The 20539-nt window shown below is 36.3% G+C and overlaps 1 protein-coding gene across 1 annotated transcript; it reads left to right on the top strand.

The window, feature by feature from the left end:
* Window positions 1-7205: 7205 nt before the first annotated feature.
* On the top strand, window positions 7206-10036 carry LOC139722698 (heme-binding protein 2-like). The gene is made up of 4 exons (XM_071633991.1): window positions 7206-7346; window positions 8094-8223; window positions 9151-9334; window positions 9856-10036. The coding sequence occupies exons 1-4, from the start codon at window positions 7206-7208 to the stop codon at window positions 10034-10036; spliced, it is 636 nt and encodes a 211-aa protein (XP_071490092.1).
* The last annotated feature ends 10503 nt before the right edge of the window (window positions 10037-20539 follow it).

Raw genomic sequence — 20539 nt, 5'->3', positions numbered from 1 at the left:
GGCCAGCAATTTTCTCTGCACATTATGCTTGTCTGAACATTGAATGTCAATTCCAACGGAAAGAGAGTTGATAAGCTCACATCTGACTCTTTTAGGGTATGCCATTTTGTTAAAAATAAAGAGAAAAAAAAAAAGAAAACACACGCACACAAACAAACAAATAAAATATCCACCAATGTTTCCACCCTTAATTAGGATCATACATCTGCAATCAAGCGTGATGTCTTGAAGGAGGATAAAACTCTATTCTATAAAATTTTGAGGCACCTAATACACGTATTAATTTAAGAATGGTTCTTTCTTTTTAAAGTGCCCTACATGAATGCAAACTGTGGATACCTCATGGATGAACGAGACTGTGATCATTTTCAATAATTGTGATCGTGCACCACAAAACAAACAAAATGTTGCGCCCCTTGATTTTACGTGAGGACTCAAAACAGGTGAAATGGGACAACTAAGTCCATCTTGAAGTTTTCATATTTTCTGAAAGAGCTATCTTTCTTCTATAACATTCTATAGTTTGGGATCATATCGCGAATGGGAAAGTGTGTTTTCAGCAGTTTTTCTACAACCCTTTTTGGGGGGAGAGGAAAATGATCAGGTTTGTATTAGATGTCCCTTTTCATTATTACTTATCTTTAAATCCTTTGTACACTCTTCACTTTCAAGTCTAATAACTTTTGAAAATATAATGGTACTGTTTTGTAAGTTGGCATCAATTACGGCCAGAATGTGTTTATAGTGCATTCACAATTTCAGCTTAATTTGATAATTCCTTCATTGCTGTTGCTCCAGTGGTTGACATCCTGTGTTTTGTCCCTTTCATCGCACAACTAACGCGGCTTGGTACAGATTAAGAGCTTGAGTAGACCCTATACTTCAGAGCCTGCTTTCTCAGTGTACACTATTCCAGAATGTGTGCTTTCTTTCCAGTATATAGATAGGTTAGGAGACTGAGTCCATTTGAATTTACTTATACATCATTTTAAAGCTTAGAGTCTGCTCTTTCAGAATCTTCTCTTAACTAAAAATCCATGTCTGGCAACATTATGTTGGTTTTTTGATGCAGGGTCACAATCGATACAAATGAATTTAGGTGAATATGTTAATTTTCTGATATATCTGATACAATCGGAAGATCGTCGAGTAATCGGCCAGCGACAGCTCAAACAGAATGATTGTCTGCTGAAAACACACTTTCCCATTCGCGTTATGATCCCAAACTAAAGAATAATATAGAAAAAAAGATAGTTCTTTCAGAAAATATGAAAACCTCGAGATGGACTTAGTCGACCCATTTCACCTGTTTTGAGTCCTCACGTAAAATCAAGGGGCGCAACATTTTGTTTTGTTTTGTGGTGCACGATCACAATTATTGAAAATGATCACAGTCTCGTTAATCCATGAGGTATCCATAGTTTGCATTCATGTAGGGCACTTTAAAAGGAATGAACCATTCTTAAATTAATACGTGTACTAGGTACTTCAAAAATTTATAGAATAGAGTTTTATCCTCCTTCAACATATCACGCTTGATTACAGACGTGCGATTATAATTAAGGGGGGGACATTGGTAGATATTTCATTTTATGTGATGCCCCATATTTGTCACATCAGCCTCACAATTCCTATCACCGTTTGAGTATTTAGACACTTTAACCAAACGGTAACGAGCTTCTTCCTTTCTGGAAACTGATCACCTTAGAAAAATCAACATTGACAATATGTATTGTGGAGCATTGCACGAGAAAGTAACATCGTTTATTACATGTGTTCTATAGCATTACATGCTTGTCTAACAGCGACTGAATTTGGCGAGCAAGTAGTTTTATCTTTCTTAAGGTACTGAGGTAAAAGAATCAGCACTTGTGTCTATTTTCAGAGTTTTGTTAATGTTGTCTTTTGTAAAGATTTGTACTCTATGTGTTCAAATTAGTAATGCTGTAGGGAGAAAACACATCAAAGCAGGGCAAATAAGCAAATTTATTGCATAACACTTCTTACCAAAGAAAACTCGGGCTGCTTTTTACCAGAGGATCATGACTAACTAATTTTGCATTGGGGAACACTCGAAAATTATTTAAAAACTTCAAAACAGTTTATCTGTCAAAAACTATGCTTTTAATCATACAACCATGTTCGCTACAACATGGTTGTATGTTGTTATATACAAACAAGTAGAGGTGTAGTTATGAAATATTGTCAGCGCATTTGGTTGTTCAAATGTGTATAGAACAGATGCTAAGACAAGGAGCGATGATACCTATGAATTAGCACTATGCCGCTGGACTGAAGCCTTTACAGTGTACATTATGCACGATAATCATGCATCATCATAACTCTGGTGGATGTTTAAAAGCATAATTTTTTAGTGTTCCTCATGTGCAAAATCAGTCATAATATGGACCTTGTTTACTATGAAACAGATATGACAAAAAACAACATTGACAGACTAAATGATTTGCTCAGCATGTAGAATTTACGCATAATCATCCCTGGTCTTAGAGGAGAGTTAAGTAAATTCTATGATTCCATGACCAAGTCTTTGGGGGAGAATTACATTTTATACAGTGTTACCAGAATATAAAAGTAATTATGATAGTAAAGTGAGATGATGGTACAAAAACCAATTCCGTTAGATGTGTCCCTATTTTAGGAGTTGACCAAAAACACAAATAAACAAACAGACAAACAAACACGTTAATATTGCAGCTTAACGGTATTTGGTGGTTTGTCAGATCTGGTAAATGGCCAGCATTATTATTGTGATAGACTTGTTGTAATACACAAACGAGTCTCGATGATGTATGTTAACAGAATAAATGTTGAAAAATATTCAAACAAATGCAGGAGTGCCTATCCAGGGAAGTTTTCGCAAAGAAGGGGTATAAATGCTTAAAAGACTGCGTCAGATGGTTTCAAGGCCAAACATCTGTTCCAAATGTCTGAAAGAAGGTATTTTTGTTTCCTCTGTTCTTTAATTTAATGTAAACCTGACCTTAAATTCTAACTTTTAGAAGTTCGTTCTGCAAACTTTAACCATGGCATTTCCTGAAATTCATTCTTTGAAATAGCGGTATGGAGTGCTGGAGCAATACTAGTGGTTGAATTTCCGAGTGCTGTGCATGCGTCGTCTTGCTGTCTTCTGGCAAACGTGTTGCTATCATTTCGTATAGAAAGGCACGGGTTACACTATCCATTATTAGTGTAGTAATTGAGCTTATAGTGTTGATGATTACTGCCATACTGTTGAGTGAAGTGTTTTAACACTCTCAGTTTAGAGCTTACAAGTAGGATTATGGTTGCTACAATTTTATCTAAACGTTGTTACTTTGTAAACAAAACAAAATATAAATGGAGTTAATTGGCTTGTAATATTTCATTTCTCGAATTATGTCCTTCAAAACCAATGCTAGATATTGAATGCTTTTTTTTTTAAAGATTGAATATACGTATCTGAGCTGTAATATTCATGCATTGGTTGATTTTCTTTTGTTTCATATATCTAGCAGAATTTACTTATCATGGAAAAATCCCTGTATGAGGATTGTGAATTTCTTAAAAAGTGAGGTAAACTATCATTATAAAATGTTTTGGATAAGGATTCATCGTAAAAATAAAGAATACAATCACACATAGAGAAAAAAAAATGGATACACACTGTGTAGACTTTATGCATTCTTGTCGACGAAATGAAAAAAAAAAGAGAAAAAGTATGTGGCATTAATTCGTAATAAATATGTTTCTTTTTAAATCAATGTGAATTTGATTGTAAAACACCAAGCCATTATTAGAAATATTGCACAACCTTCCGTGAAGAGGAAACGACGAAAAATAACAGACTAATAAACAAAACACGAACAAACCTCAATTGCTATAGTGAAAGTAAAATAACAAGAATCGCAGGCTGAAGTGTTATTTACTAAGCATTATTGTGTATGTGAGTGCATGAGATAATCATGGTTATGAGTCTTGTTCTTAGTGTTTATCTCTTCCGTCCGGACCGATTTGATAAACTGCCATTTAAACATCATGAATACACAGGGCTGCATAATATAATATATAAAAAGGGAATCCAGATTTAGATTAGGGTGAAAGCTGGGAGTTTAAACATTTCTATACAAATTGTGTTTTGTGTGTGTGTGTGTGTGTTTTGTTTTGTTTTTTTGCTTTTTGTTTGTTTTTTACTTGAATGAACAGTTTCGGAGATTTATCTTCAAATTTGCACATACAAATAAAAAAAATGATATACGCAAATCCAATTTCACTGCATGATAGATCGTGTGACGAGAGAGAGAGAGAGAGAGAGAGAGAGAGAGAATGAGAGAGAGAGAGAGAGAGAGAGAGAATGAGAGAGAGAGAGAATGAGAGAGAGAGAGAATGAGAGAGAGAGAGAATGAGAGAGAGAGAGAGAGAGAATGAGAGAGAGAGAGAGAGAGAATGAGAGAGAGAGAGAGAATGAGAGAGAGAGAGAGAGAAAGAGAGAGTGGCAATGACTGAACATGCTGTTGGGTCATAGAAAAGGTCTGAAAGTTTCTTTTCGTTTCTTCAATTTAGCAGATTAAATGCGAACATTCTTTGATAATTGCTTTAAAGGACAAGTTCACCTTCATAGACATGTGGGTTGAGTGAATGCAGCAATATTAGTAGAACATATCAGTGAGAGTTTGAGGAAAATCGGACAATTCGTTCAAAAGTTATGAATTTTTCAAGTTTCTTCTCAGTCACGGCTGGATGAAAACACTACTATAGCTTCCGATGTCACATGTGTACAACGATAGAAAGAAAGAATAAAGAAAATTCAACATACAGCTGTATTTCCATTTTTCTCGCACAGCAAAAGAACACTCGAATTCTCTCTTTCAGAAGGCAGGGGGAATAATATTACCCTTAACATACGTCAGTAACAATTCGAAGAAATGTGCACTTTATTCAAAAGGTAAAGTTTTGTGAAATTCTCTTTTTATTTTCCTTATATCGTTATACGCATGTGACATCATACACGTGACTGTAGTAGTCTTCTCATCCAGCTGCAGTGACTTAGCAGATACTTAAAAATTTCATGACTTTTGAACGGATTGTCCAATTTTCCTCAAACTTTCACTGATGTGTTTTTACTAATATTGCTGCATTCTCTCAATCCTTGTGTTTATTATGAAGGTGGACTTGACCTTTAATGAACGAGAAAACGCATTGTCCTCTAGAGGAGAGGTACCGATAATGACCAACCCCCATAAATAATGATAGATGAATTAATCAATCAACTTATGAAATAAAACATAATCCTATCGAAGGAGTATATGTCATTGATGACAGCAGGATATAGCGTTATTCACCCAACAAGTGCCCAAATATGATGGCACGAGGTTTTGAGGGGCACCACCATAATCATTATGACGCGTTAAACCTTTCCGTGTCGGCGATTTCGGACAGGATGTACAATGCTATGGGGTTTTCAGTGCCAATCGGCACTAAAAGCACACGAGGGGTTCATTTCTCAGCTATCCCGATATCTATCCACTCACTGAATAGGTTATATAAGATTCTGTATTTGACTTGTTTTGGCGAGTGTGCGCGCACACGTGGATCGAAGAGTCTCTGTGACGAAGCCCCAAAATGTTCCATTGTCAGTCCTCCAGCGTGCAACAGCACGTGCGCTTTACCGAAGACCTCTTGCATTAGGGCTTTGCATAATTAAACAGCTTGCAAGGCGATCCTTTGGTAAACATTCTGAGAAGAACCCTAAACAGTGAGGGAATTTTGAACTGAATAACAACTATAACAATACTTTTGTGATGTGGCCGCTGCCTGGCAACAAGCATTGATAGTTCTGGGAGTATTTTTCGTCTGATGTCAGAGCTTTTAAGGAGGCAAAAGCGTTGAAAGATTCCTGACCTGTGGTCGAGTTTAAACATTCCGCATTGTTCAAAGAAATGCTGACTAGCTATTGTGTGTGTGCGTGCATGTGTGTGATTGCGTTCTTTCTTCTTTTCTGTCGTGGTCGATTGTTCATGTGTTGTTGTTGGTATTGTTGCTCTTCTGTTATGTCGAGTGAGTTGCGTAAGACCAGGATAGTAACGATCCATATAAATGCAGGCTTATATCGAGCAAGTCTCAAAGTCAGCAGAGGTTGAGAAGAATTCGGCAAGAGATTCGCGATCGGCTGTTCCAGTAAAAGCTCTACAGTTTTGTTGCATCAAGAGACTTACATCGCTCTGAATCTTTTCACTGTTCATCTTATCTTAAGCAAGTAAGTGTACATCAGTAGTTACTGTAAAAGCATGTCTATCTTTCTTTGAGTTTCGCAATAATTCAATCACGTTATTATAACCCTCAACGTTAGTCAGTTCAAGGCAAGAATCATTGCAAAATTATGTGAAGGGAAAATAACGTAGTAGGGTCTATCATTACATTTCTGTACCAATGAAATCACATGATCATCGGAAAATAAATCATTTAAAACAAAAATCAACTCTTGATTTTTTTCAACTGTAAGCACTTTATTAGATATCCTAAGAACATTTTGTATGCTCTGAAAAACAATCCAAATATCCCACTGCTACCACCTTCCCCCCCCCCCAAGTGTGCATCTGTCTCGCAAAGCGCATTTCCGATTTTTGTTTTTTAAGTTCGAAGTTCAAATGTCTTTTTTTTGGGGGGGGGATATATTTCAGGGTTCAATTCGGGGAAAGTACCGAACAGAAATGAAATAAAGGTTTCTTACTATGATTAGTTTTCAAATCTTTGCGAACAACCCTGAAATGGGCTCCCGATTAGAGTAAATTTCAACCCCCGAAAATTCCGAATTAAGAGTCAGTGCGATTCCGGATGTCTGCTCCGATTCTTCCGAATGTTCCTCCTTTGCGGCAAAGTATGCCGGTTTGATCTTCCTTTATTTTCGCAAATCATTTTGCTGTACGTACGTCTTGCAGTACTCTGCCATAATAAAAGTGACAGGGGACCTTTGCTGGCGCTTCTTCCAAAAGCTTGTGATTTGGACGTTAAAGTTTGATGGTGTCTCTTCCAAAAGCCCGTAATAGGGGACCAGATTCCTAACTCATTTCAATCCTTTAAAAATCTGGAACTAGTATAAATGGTTGATCGCCTGATGGTGTGGGGGGGGGGGGGCATTTTACCTTGTTTTCTATCTAACACAATATTCCTTCTTGTTCCTCACTGTGGTCCTGAAGCTTGTCAGCAGCATGAAGTATTCTACCTTGGCAGTTGTCGCGGCGTCCGCTGCAGTCCTCCTCTTCCTCTGCCCTGCCTCCGCCCAGACGGACGGACCAGCCTTTTGCAAGGGGCTCGATTGCCCGCAATTCACCGTCGCCTCCTCCACCGATGTGAGTATAATATGCATATCTGGAAATAAAAAAAAAAAAAAAATCTATTCAGACATTATTTTGAAAGAAGGAAGAGAAGGAAAGATGGGTAGGAAGAACAAGAAAACGAGTGAAATTCAAGGGAAAGGAAAGGGGGAAGGGGGAAGAAACGGAGACATGAAAATTGGGACACTCGTATCATACATTTTGACTTTCAATTCAGCGTACTTAGAATATAGAACGACGAGTGCGTTAGATGAAAATCGAATTCCATGACGGAATATTTACATGATAAAAAAAGACAAATGTTATCATACATGCACTTGATTACTTACTTGTGTGTGTCTATGTGTGTTTGTGTGCGTTTGTTGTTTGTAACATTATCGTTATGATATTGTCACACAACAGCAATCATCAATTTGATGGAATTCATAAAATTCGGTGTGTGGCGATTTGTAAATGCTATTGATTTATTGCACAAACATTTTCATGAATTTTAATAAATCGTCATTCGGTATTGGAGTGCATTAAGTCCGGTTTAAGATGAGGTATACTCTTAAAGCTATTCGAACTCATACGATATGACAAAATTTAACTTTAAGTCCACAGACGCTAAAGCGATTAAAAAGACAAATAAAATCCCTCATTTTCAGGCTTAGATCAGTTGACTGATCCATTACAAGTCTTTTATTCGCTGGACGTTATCATAGGTAGCTCATGTAATTCAGGTAATGAAATACATCCTCCTCTCGATTCAACTTCACTTAGGGATACGAAGTCCGTGATTACGCCCCATCCCTATGGGTGTCCACCACAGTACGAAGCCGGTTCTACGGAAGTGCGTCTTACACTGGCTTTAGGAGGCTCTTCGAATACATCCAAGGTGACAACAGGAGAAGTAAGTACATCAATCTACATCTGTCACCTATCTGGTTCTTTTATTCAGTCAAGAACAAACCTCACTAACACTCCTTTCACTGCCATGCCATTATTGTTTCGTTTTTGATTTGATTTGATTTGACTTTCGTTTTATTTGGCTTTTGTACTGTACCTCTGTGTATTGATGTAACAACCAGAGAATTTATACGTTTTACCTTCCCAAGACATTTTTTTTTTAATGAAATTAATATCAAATATGAATAATCCATTGAAGTTTGCTTGATATGATACTTCTGTCTGTAACCCAGTGCAGATCATTGTTAGTAATCATATAGTGATTGTAAGAGACATGACGTGTTACAGACCCCAATATACACCTCAGATTAAGATTCTTCCTTCTCTCTCTTACTACATGGCAAGGACGTAGTATAGGGATTTGTCCAGGGTGTTTGTTTTGGGTTAGTTGGGTTTCCATATCTTAGTTTGTTGTTTTAATTCCGCTCTTCATGTATAATCTTCACATCAGTCATATGATTTGTTGTATTACGTTTGAGGGAATGCACTCTACACGCAATCGCTATTAGCATTCCTCCACATTTCCAGTATTTACAATAAAATTTACAATTAAATATTATGTAAACTTATCTGATATCAGTCATTACGGTGTAATGCATAAGTATTCAATTTCTGCAAAATGTTTATGAGTTTCTGCTGGAAATAATGAAATAATGAATAAATAAATAGATAAAATGATAAAAAAAACATCTTGGACGAAACGGCAGGAAAAAAATGAGATGATTAAAATGCCTACTACCTTGTCTTTTGATAACAAAACGTCAAGGTATGTAATGTAAAGTGTGGGACCTTGTATGAGAATATATATTTGGAATCAAAGTAATAAGGATTATCAGTTAAATGACCTTTTACTCACTTCATTGTAATGTAGACGAAACCATCGCCATGACTGCTCCGGTCTTAATGCGCCTTCGTAGCTCGGGCACCGGCCTCTTCCAAAGAGCCAGCTACACCATGTCCTTCTACATTCCGCCCTCGCACAGCGACAACTCGCCCCTGCCAAACAATCCTGACGTTGTCTTTACCGAGATGCCCGCCCAGAGGGTGTATGTGAAGTGAGTGGCAATACGAGTATCTTACTCGTTTTATACATACGTAAATGTGAATTATTGGATATAAACATAATATATACATGTAAGGTACTTAAATAGATACTTAAGGAAAATAAAAAAAGATATATATAACTACATGTATTATAAATACACAAATACATCGATATAAATATCCATGAATAGGGATTTACTGAGACACTTTATCAACAATGATCTTCTCGTTAGATCAAATTCTAATCAAACTTCATCACAACGCACGTCGATCATCTTTAGGTAAAACTTGATTAAAAACTTATGCATTGGGTTAATATGCAGAAGGCAAAACTTTTACCAAATCGTTTCCATTACGACTTGATTTCCCCGAATTACCACAAGCATTATGTATAAAAACATGACGCTCGTCATGCTTATAGAGTTCAGATGTTGTTTCACACCGGGCTTTAAAAAAAATGTTGTTCGCAGAAAAAAAAAGACAATTCTTTCAAAGCTGGCAATAATCATTTTGTAAATATTCTCTTTCGCAGGCATTTCAGCGGTTTTGCGTCCGGGGCGACCTATGCTTCCAATGCCCGCCGCTTGGCCAGGGAGTTGAACAGCGCGAATAAAGCCTACGACTCGTCCTTCTACTATACAGCCGGTTATGACAGTCCATACACTTTCACGAATAGGCGAAATGAGGTTTGGTTTCTGGCCAACGATCAGTGAACGAGAAACATGAGGAAGAGGCGACAACCATTACGTAAAGAAGAAAGGAGTTCCTAGTGCTATAGTAGTACAATACATGGTTACTACATTATGTTTGTATTATTGACTGTGTGAACTAAGATACGAGTGGAAGGCGCCACGTTATACTTTTATTGAAATATGTTTTCGTTCATGCTACACGACCGACAGATGTCAAAATACTGTATATAAGATAAAGCAGAGAATGATTATTGTCTATGTGTATGTTTTTACAATAAATAGAGAGAGAAAATATTACAAGAATGTCGCTGTGATGCTTAATGTCGTCTCAAGAAGCAGCAACAATTAACTGTGGCTAAGCTTAGCGTTATAGATATGCGAAAAAAGGTTGAATATTTTCTGCAAGAATCAGAAGCACTTTGACTACAATGGATCAATGAATGTCACAATGTGTCGATATGGCCAATCACAAATCTGGTTATGAATACAAAACGTTCCGTCATATATTATATATATATATATATATATATATATATATATATATATATTATATACATACATTATATCATATAAATTTATGTGCATATACAAACTGTAATTTCCATCACATATAGATATATATATGGTGTGTGTGTGCGTGTGTGTGTGCGTGTGTGTGTGTTTATGTTACTTGATATTATAAGGACCGCATATATATCTCGCCATAATTGCTGGGTAAATAAATCTAGCAGAGGGACAGAGGGAGAAGAAGAAAAAAAAATATAGAAGACAATAAAGAAGGAGAAAGAGAGAGCGAGAAAGAAAGAAAGAAAGAAAGAAAGAAAAAAGAGAGCGATCGTCCTCACATAACGAAGCTCACATAACTGCTCGACCAACTATAGTCTTTGGTCCCTAGAGGTGTTGTCACAAGGCGACAGACTAAAAATCGCATGGGTTCCCACGAAGACTCTTTTCGTCGACGAAAAGTTGATTTCGTTACGAAATGATCCCTTGATCGAGGCGTTATCTTTGCACCAAAAAAAAAAAACAACAACAACAACACAAAACAAATAATATGTATATATATATATATATATATATATATATATATATATATGTTGTTGCTGGTTTTTTTGCAAAGATAAACCCTCGATGAAAGGATCATTTCGTAAAGAAATTAACTTTATACATATAATATATATATATATATATATATATATATATATATATATATATATGATATAATATAGATGGGGACTGACGCTTTATTGTTTGTCTTTGCATATCAGCAGCCGATCTTATAAAAGGGTACCCGGAGTGACATGAAGGGAAAGTTTTCAGTCATTCATTTTTTTATTTATTCATTTTTTTTTTTGGTCAACTGATTAACCCCGGAAGTGGCACCAGAAAAGAAAAAGGCCCGTATTTGTTCTGTTTTGTTTTGTTTTGATTTGTTTGTTTTGTTGTTGTTGTTTTTGCCTGCCAGCATTTTTTGGAACACAATAAACTGCCACACGAAATGCCCCTCCTCCCCCCATCATCAAAATGAATCGACGTCCCTGTTCCCATAGACTGGACCCTATCACTGTAACGGCGGCCATGCCACGAGCAGTTCAAATCCTGCCGACTATAACACAGGCATTGACAAGAAGTACATATTTTGCTTTATTGTTTTCATTTGTGGCAGCCAAGGAGACCTCATTCCATACCATGTGTCTATTCATATCTTACATGATTGTGTCTATTGAAAAATTTTTACCAAAATAGAGCTATTTCATGCCAAGATAACACTACTTATGGCTTGAAAATTGTATTTGGCGCCCAACTCCTGTCCTTAACATTATTTAGTGTCAAGCATTCATGCTATTCACCCAATAAGAATGACCTAATTACATGAAAACATCATTTAAAAGTTTTATAAGCTCGTTGGGAAGCAAACGTAGAGTGCCTGTGTCTTTTCAAAGATAAAAATTGACAATAACAATGGAAAGTTTTCTCATGTCACCCGAGTATTGGTATTGAAGAAAAATTGACACAAACACCGTACTGAACAGATGATAATGATTATCATCCATACAGAGGATTTTAGAGCCCAAATACAAGTGTCAACGCACCTCATATTCTCCGACCCACTTAGAAAGTTTACTCGACCAATATTTTTTGCCGAGGCGACCAATATTTAAAATATTGGACGGCAAGAGGGAGATTCCCCAAAGTTTTTTTTTTTTTATAAACTGCACCGTGATTGATTGAGATATACGAGATGATCCGAAATATGGTGCAAAAACGTCTGTGATTGCCAGTCAATCACAAATTAACTAAAATATCGTTTTGTCCAAAATTCTGTGCTTATATTGTGATACTAGACTTGTTTCAAGAATATAATACATAGATCACTGTTTTACATTGGGGAAATGGATTAACTTGCACTGAAGAGTGTACCATACCCCATGTCAGGATCCTGTACAGTAGGAGACTAAAGGGTGCATAGTTTTTGTAAGTGATAATATTCTTTGCTAAGTTCCTCTGTAAGATAATAATGATAATATTGGGTGTCCTATTTTCGGTCAAGTAATTACGCATACACTAAAGAGACAGATAACTAGTCACATACACAAACGCGCGCGCGCACGCACTAGCGCATGTTCACACTCGCATGTGCACTCCCACACACTTAATCTTATTCCATTTTCGGACTAGCGAACCTTATCTTATATTCAGATTAACGAACCTTCCGAATACTGAACCTTCCTTCACTTGCGGACTGATAGACCTTCGGTATGACAAGCCCGATTTCATTTTCAGATAAGTGGACTTTTGGAATTACGAACCTTATTTCGTTTTTCGACTATAACGAAGCTTTGGAATGATAAACTCTATACTGAATGATGCAGCGTGGTAGGCCTTTATCAAAATGCCTTTTGAATGACCTCTTCCTTTTTTGTGTGTGTTTGTGTGTTTGTGTGCCCTTTCACCTTTATAATCATTATTTTCGAATTATATTCGTAATAACCTGAGGTACATGATAGGCCTATGCTCGAAAGTGAATGAGAACTGTTGCTAAATATGCCTTGCTCTGGATTAACAAATGTGGTTTCCTGGAAATCTGGAAAGAAGTCATTAAAGGGGATGGCTAGTGAGTGATCAGTGAGAATCACTGAGAATGCTGGGGATGATTGTCCAATTCTTGTGGGATACATTGAAGAGTACATTATATATCTATTGTTGTGTGAAAATTATTTGCTTCAAAACGGTCTCATATTCAAGTAATGTGCAGTTTAATGCCCCGTCACTGTACAGGCATGCTAGCCTGGAACCATTAAACTGCATATTATTATTACTTGAATATGAGACCATTCTGATGCAAAATACTAATGATTTTTCACACAGCAATAGACATATAATGTACTCTTCAATGAATCCCACAAGAATTGAAACAATCATCCCCCAGCATTCCCACTGATTCCCACTGATCAGTCACTAGTCATCCCCTTCACGGTTTTGAAGTAATTGGCTCGAGAGGAATGAGTTCTTACAAAGACTTTAACATCACAAGGCGGAATGAGCAATATAAACCGATACCCATGTACTTAATAACAGCGTAGTTTCGTGACACACAAAATAACACTACAATAATACAACAATCAAGTATGATTTATACGGATCGTCTTTATTGGGCACCACCAAACAATATATTATTATACAAAATAGCACATATCTATCAATAAACATACACTTGTAATAATCATGAAGTGAAAGATGAAAATGATCCATTTTATAATGACACAACAATCAAGTATGATTTATACGGATTGTCTTTATTTGGCATCACCAAACGGTGTTAATGCATAAATAAGGAATATTCATTAATGGACAAAATAATCATGAAGTGAAAGATGAACAATGATCCATTAAACGAGGTGCAGCCGAGTTAAATGGATCAATGATTCACCCGAGATCTGAAATTGAGAGAGTGCCGATAATGGGTTACACGCTGCCGCGCTGTCCGTCAATCCCATTATCTTGATCCCATGTTCACTGCAAACACAAGCGTTTTACGTATAACTGTACGTATTTTATAGTGTGCCGGGCTCTCGGCGTGCGTAAAAACGGAGCAATTTGCATGTATCCAAGATTGCACAGTAGATGAATGTTGGCATAACACTTATTAACCCTTTCTGCGCCAGTGAGTTAAATGTGAACAAATTCCACACACATACCTATGGACAGAAGATTAAACTGGCATGTAGAGGGTTAACAGTAAAATGGGGCAGATGATAAATATCAAACAATCAATCGAATGACACGGATCTATTTAGTGATATATGAATATCTCTTAATTTTTCAGACCAATCTTAGCTTTAAAAAGATAAACAATTATGAAGGAAAGGAAGAGTTTGTTCGCAAAATCCGATAAGTCCATATTTGTCAAATGGAGATATTTTCGATTAAAGGTCAAGAACAATAAAGAGAATATTAAGAAAAATTTTGCTTATTTTGACCATAACTTCAAAAATGTACCTTTACATGTAGTGACTAACATATCATTTAAAAGGTATTATTTTGTAATTTATGACAGAGACCGTACTTCAAAATCTTCAAAAATGGACTTATCGGTTTTTGCGAACAAACTCTGCATATTACGCATTTAAAGGAGACCTTTGGATGATATTTAGACTATTGCGTCTGAACACATCATTTAGCTTAACTATCTACAGAATTTCAGAATTCATAGTTACCCACATGATTTTTTTTCTTCAAAATTCATAACAAATCACAATGAACGAGAATGATAACATTGCAACTTGAACATTCATAAATTGTACAGAGGTGAAGTTGTAAACATTACATCATCCTTCTTCAGTGTATCATCATGATCATGTTTTTTTTTTCAGAGATCTGCTCATGGACCATCATAAATATCACAAATCCATACAGGACACACGCTATTGAGTATGTCAAATGATGTAAAATAATGAATTTTCTGGAATGTCCCTTGAAGAATATTCTCCTACTCAACAGTACAATTAACTTGTATTTGTTGTCGGTTTTTTTTTCTGCATGATTTCAAAGCATCATTTCCTTTCACTATTATACATCGATTTCGTTTGAACAAAGTATTTTTTTTTCGATATTGAGCCTATCACCAACACCCTCCAAAGCTAAGTTATCTTCCAGCTCTTATTTGGCCCCCTTGTGCCTTTGTGGGAATCTTGACTTGCATGGAAGGATCGCACTGACGGTCGGGTATTTCATTTGTGCAGTTAATCACCCCAAGACTCTTGTTGAAACAAATTTCCACCTCAACCAAGTAGTTGCAGCCATTCTGTCAATTCATAAGACATAATGATTGTAGTATATAATATATTGTATAAACATACATGTGACCCTGCATCACAAAGCCAACAGAAAGTCGCCGGACATCATGGTTAAGGGCAGATTCTTAAAAAGCAGACGCTAAACTTTAAGGTGATGCATAGCTCAATTCAAATGGACTCCCCTAACCAACATAATTACACTAAAAGAAAACACACATTCAGGAAAGGTGTAAACTGAGAAAAGAGGCTCTGAAGTACAGGGTCTATTCACAAGCCGTGCTAGCTGTGCAATGAAGGGGACAAAACACAGGCTGTAAACCATTGGAGCAACAACAATGAAAAGATTATCGGGTTACGGTGAAATTGAGCATGTTCTATTAACACATTCTGTCCATGATTAATGCCCAGTTTCAAAGTCCTAAGACTTAAAAGTGAAGAGTGTCTAAAGGATTTCAGGAAATGAATAGAGGCCTCTAGGAAACACCTAATCATTCTGTTCCCCCCCCCCAGAAAAAAAAAACAAGGGTTGCAGAAAAACTGCTGAAAACACACTTTCCCATTCATGTTATGATCCCAAACTAAAGTATGATGTAGAATAAGGATAGTTCTTACACAAAAAATTTAAACAACTCGAGATTGACTCAGTTGACCCATTTCACCGTTTTTGAGTCCTCATGTATAATCAGGGGGTGCGACTTTTTGTTCGTTTTGTGAAGCACGGTCACATATATCATACGCATCTACGTACATAGTCATATAAACAGAGAGATAAAGAGAGAGAGAGAGAGAGAGAGAGAGAGGGAGAGAGAGAAATATATTGTATGTAAAGTTTTGCATGCAGATCAATTTCAAAACGTGCACTTACTTCAATCAGGTACTGCAAGTAGTTTTTGTCAATATACTGCTCAATATTTATTTTGCAACGAAAAGAAAAACACTGACAGAGAAACTGGAACATAAAATAATTCGATGTTCAACAGGGAATAACATTTCCCCCACTTTCTTCGTTTGTTTTTGATTGGACTGTCGGTAGAAATCTTATCTCAAATATTTGGATGAAAGAAATTCAAAGACTGCCCAGCAAACATTACAACAACAACAACAAAATACAATGATATGTGATTGCAACATTGTCATCTGTTATCATCTGTTGTTATCTATATCTATAATCATCCACAGTAATATGAGGACCTTTACAGGATGACAACTTCAGAAAGAGCAGGAATAAAGCTCTATACAGAGCTTGCTGATAATTCCAAATGTCCTGGCAACCAAGAAGTCAATAACGAAAACCAAAATAACAACAGTGAAAAACCTCTCACAAGCATAGCTCTTGAAGGACTCTCCTTGCTTGGGAACCAAAGCTGATATCTACTTTCTCATATGTTTATTCAAAAGCCTAACCTTTACGAAGATTCGACCCCGAGTCTTGTCGGGTTTTATAGACACAGCTCGGCTTATCAAGTAAGTACTTTCGATTTATTACCGAATATACGTATTTTTACACAGCTTTAACTTTACAGCCGTTACTTACAAAGTAACAGTCAAGGGGAAATTTCCAGTTGTGAGTGCATTATGATATATTTTTATTTGATTCAAGAGGGTTCTTTACACTCCTAAGATATCTTTACAGAATATTTCAATAACATGATATCAATATATTCAATGATGTAAAAATTCTTTTGACGAAAAATCAAATAGCATCCCTCCGCCTAATCTAGTGTAAAATGCAATTTGATGTTTATATTCAATTTTCAGAGACTCCGCCAATCTTGAAAGTTGCATGACAAGTTGGTTTTTTTTTCTAACAATTCACTGAATATCTTCTGACCCCGAAGACTATGTAAAGTAAATCCATATTTGAATTAAAACTCGTCATCGCATGAAAAATAAATCTTTAAAATGCAATGGTTTTGCAAACTTTAACGACAAAATATGCTGAACTGGATTATAAGCAACTAATCACCTTCTGATCTTCGTAACAGTATAGGCCGACGGAACTGTTTAGGGCATCTTCCAAAGCTGATCTCACTCTGGATACGGTATAAAGCGAGGTTCTCGAAGGTTTGATGCCGGCCTTGGCTAGGATTCTTCGAGTGAAGAAAATCAAACTTTAGAATGAGTGAATAAGGCATTTATTAAGAAGTGCAAGTCGTAATGACAGCTTTACATCAGACTGCTGGCGGTAGGTGTCTGTTTATTCTCTTAACCTTGTTGGGGTTGGCGAGAAACTGATCAGTGGGAATCAGTGGGAATACTGGGGGATGATTGTTCCAATTCTTGCTTGATTCATTTAAGAGTACATTATATATCTATTGTTGTGTGGAAATTATTTGCTTCAGAATGGTCTCCTATTCAAGTAATGTGCAGTTTAATGTTTCCATGTTAACGTGCCTGTACAGTGACGGGGCATTAAACTGCACATTACTGGAATATGAGACCATTCTGAAGCAAATACTTTTCACGCAACAAAAGATATATAATGTACTCTTAACTGAATCCCACAAGAATTAGAACAATCACCCCCAGCATTCCCACTGATTCCCACTGATCAGTTACTAGCCATCCCCTTTAAATACAGTCATATAGACGTGGATCTACAGGAGAGTTATGTTTTCAATCAACGAGCTTCACACGATGAGTTTATATCCGTGTTGATATAGGCACACAATGATATACAGAGAGCTGGATTCCAAAAAGGTACTAAACCACTTTCACTTGACTTTGCCAGGGTTTTTTGAATTGAATTGAATTGAAATGGTGTTTTATTAATCAATATCTTTCGCAGCCAGGAGGCTGAATTACAGACATTGTTAACAATGGCCATGTATACATTAAAAATGCTCACAAAATACAATGTAGCGATGAAAAAAAAAATACATTAAAATAACAAAGGGTCAATCTTATTCATCAGAACCATTGCACAATTAGATTAACCTATAATGCAAAACAAAGTCAGATATTACAGATACAATATATTACTGTTCTCAATGATTATAAAAAAAACAAACAACAACACTAGATTTATGTTAATTATATATACCAGTCATTCATACTTAATAATTAATACAGATGTTGTGTTGTATAACACGTGATTAAAAAAAAGGAAAAAATCCTCACAATCTTCTCTTCGTAATATACATAAACTCCCATATCAGAATATATTCAATCTATACACAGCGCATTACATCAAATCAGTCAATCAATGATTCGCATTGTGTGCATTGTATATACGAAAATAGCATCTGATAATTGCACATCTCTCCCCCTCTTTCTCCCCCCCCCCTCTCTCTTTCTCTTTCTCTCTCTCTCTCTCTCTCTCTCTCTTCTAACTCTCATTCCACTATTACACACACTCTCACGTACAATATGTATATTTAACAAACAAATATATACTATTGTTTCCATGACCAACACTCTGTGTTATATTATTGCACATTTTACACCAAAATTCGATCTAACAAACAACCAACACCAAAACGCTAAAACATAACGTTATAAAAAAATCCAACCGTTTTTGAGACAACGCATACCATGCACATCATAATTAAAACAATATGTATGTATACTTTCAAAAGTTACATCTTCACATAATGAGGGAAATAATGAATGCTCTGTGGCATTTTATGAAGGAGACATAAACAAAGCAAACAAAGAAACAAAACACTGTACTATTCATTAATATATGTATGAGGTAGAGAATGGCACTATTTGAAACCGTTTTGTTTGAAACCGTTTTAAGAAAGTCTGATATTTGCACATCTATCTCCCTCTCTCTCTCCACCTCTCTCCCTCCCTTTCTCTCTTTCTCTCTCTCTCTCTCTCTCCTAACTTTCATTCTACTTATACGCACACTCTCTCGTACATCTAACCAGCAAATAAACACTATTGTATGTAACCAACACTCTGTATGATATGATATAAATTGCACATTTTGTACCAGAATTTGATCTCACGTAATAAAACACCAAAACACTGAAAGATAACATTATAAAATATTTTGAACCGTGTCCGAGAATAATGGTATAAAAAGGATACAATTAGGCATGTACTCTTTCAACTTGTCATTAAACCCTTTACCCTGTGGTCCACAATCTTTTTTATATTGATGGTATACTCTCTGGCAACACAAACCATGCACATAATAATTTGTATAATGAGGGAAATGACAAATACTCTGTGGCACTTTATGGAGGAGACATAAAACAAAACAAACAAACAAAACAAAACTAAGCTATTCATTTAATAAGTGTATAAGATAGGGAATGGCACTACTTTGAAACCGTTTTGTTTTGCAGTTAAATTGTCGATATCTAGGTCTTTTACGTAGGCTGTAGTTGACATTCTGAGTAACAGGAATCCAATCACTACACAATGGGTTTTTGACTATTTTGGTAGCAAAATCCAGGCAAAGCTTGTTTCGCCTGTTTCTGAGCGTATCCAAGGAACAAATTTCAAGTGCTTCATTATACGTGGTATAATTGTCGCCTAGTATTATCCTGCAAGACCGTTTTTGAATGACTTCAAGGAGATCACTTCCTTCTTTTGTTAAGCTGCCACTGAAAACAGGTGCTCCATATTCAAGTATAGGTCGGATGTATCCACAATAGACTGTGATCATATCATATCTCATTATTATGACAAAACGAGTGAAACTTTTCACAAGAATATGGGCAACTGGTACAAGTTACTAAGTTCTCTAAGAATACTGAACTCTTTAAACACTAAAATGAAAACAAATCATGATGTGACATTAGTTCCATTTTCATTTCACATGAACACGGTGACCTAAATTCTGTACGTTCAGCTTCAAATAATGTTTTATATGGACCCCTGTTTCCCTTAACAAGCCTGATAAGGTATCTATGTGGTAATGTAATGAATCCTGTAGTATCAAATGCTACCAAACATATCCGCTACCATAGGTTGGTTGGTTGGCATCCATTCGTCTCGAGAAACGATGGCGTAGCACTAGCAACTAGGACTCGATGGTTAATGTACTACAGGCTCATGTGGTGATTTGAAAAGCTGGTTGTGTCCTTGTGATAATCTATATACCCTGTAACCCTGTATATCGATGTCCCGTGGTGTTGATCGTTATGGTACGTGCTACTACACTAAACATACCATACCACAAGAATATATTACTATAAGTACTGTGTGGTAATGTACTACTGGTCATGCTCCATTTGTTTACGGGCTCATGTGCTACTGTGAATATCTGGCT

Source organism: Diadema antillarum, unplaced genomic scaffold (genome assembly GCF_040938485.1).
Source record: "Diadema antillarum isolate AM-2024a unplaced genomic scaffold, OU_Dant_1.0 scf00000170, whole genome shotgun sequence".
Lineage (NCBI taxonomy): Eukaryota > Metazoa > Echinodermata > Echinoidea > Diadematoida > Diadematidae > Diadema > Diadema antillarum.
Note: the sequence above shows the minus strand (reverse complement) of the source record. Positions and strands in the feature narration are given on the sequence as shown.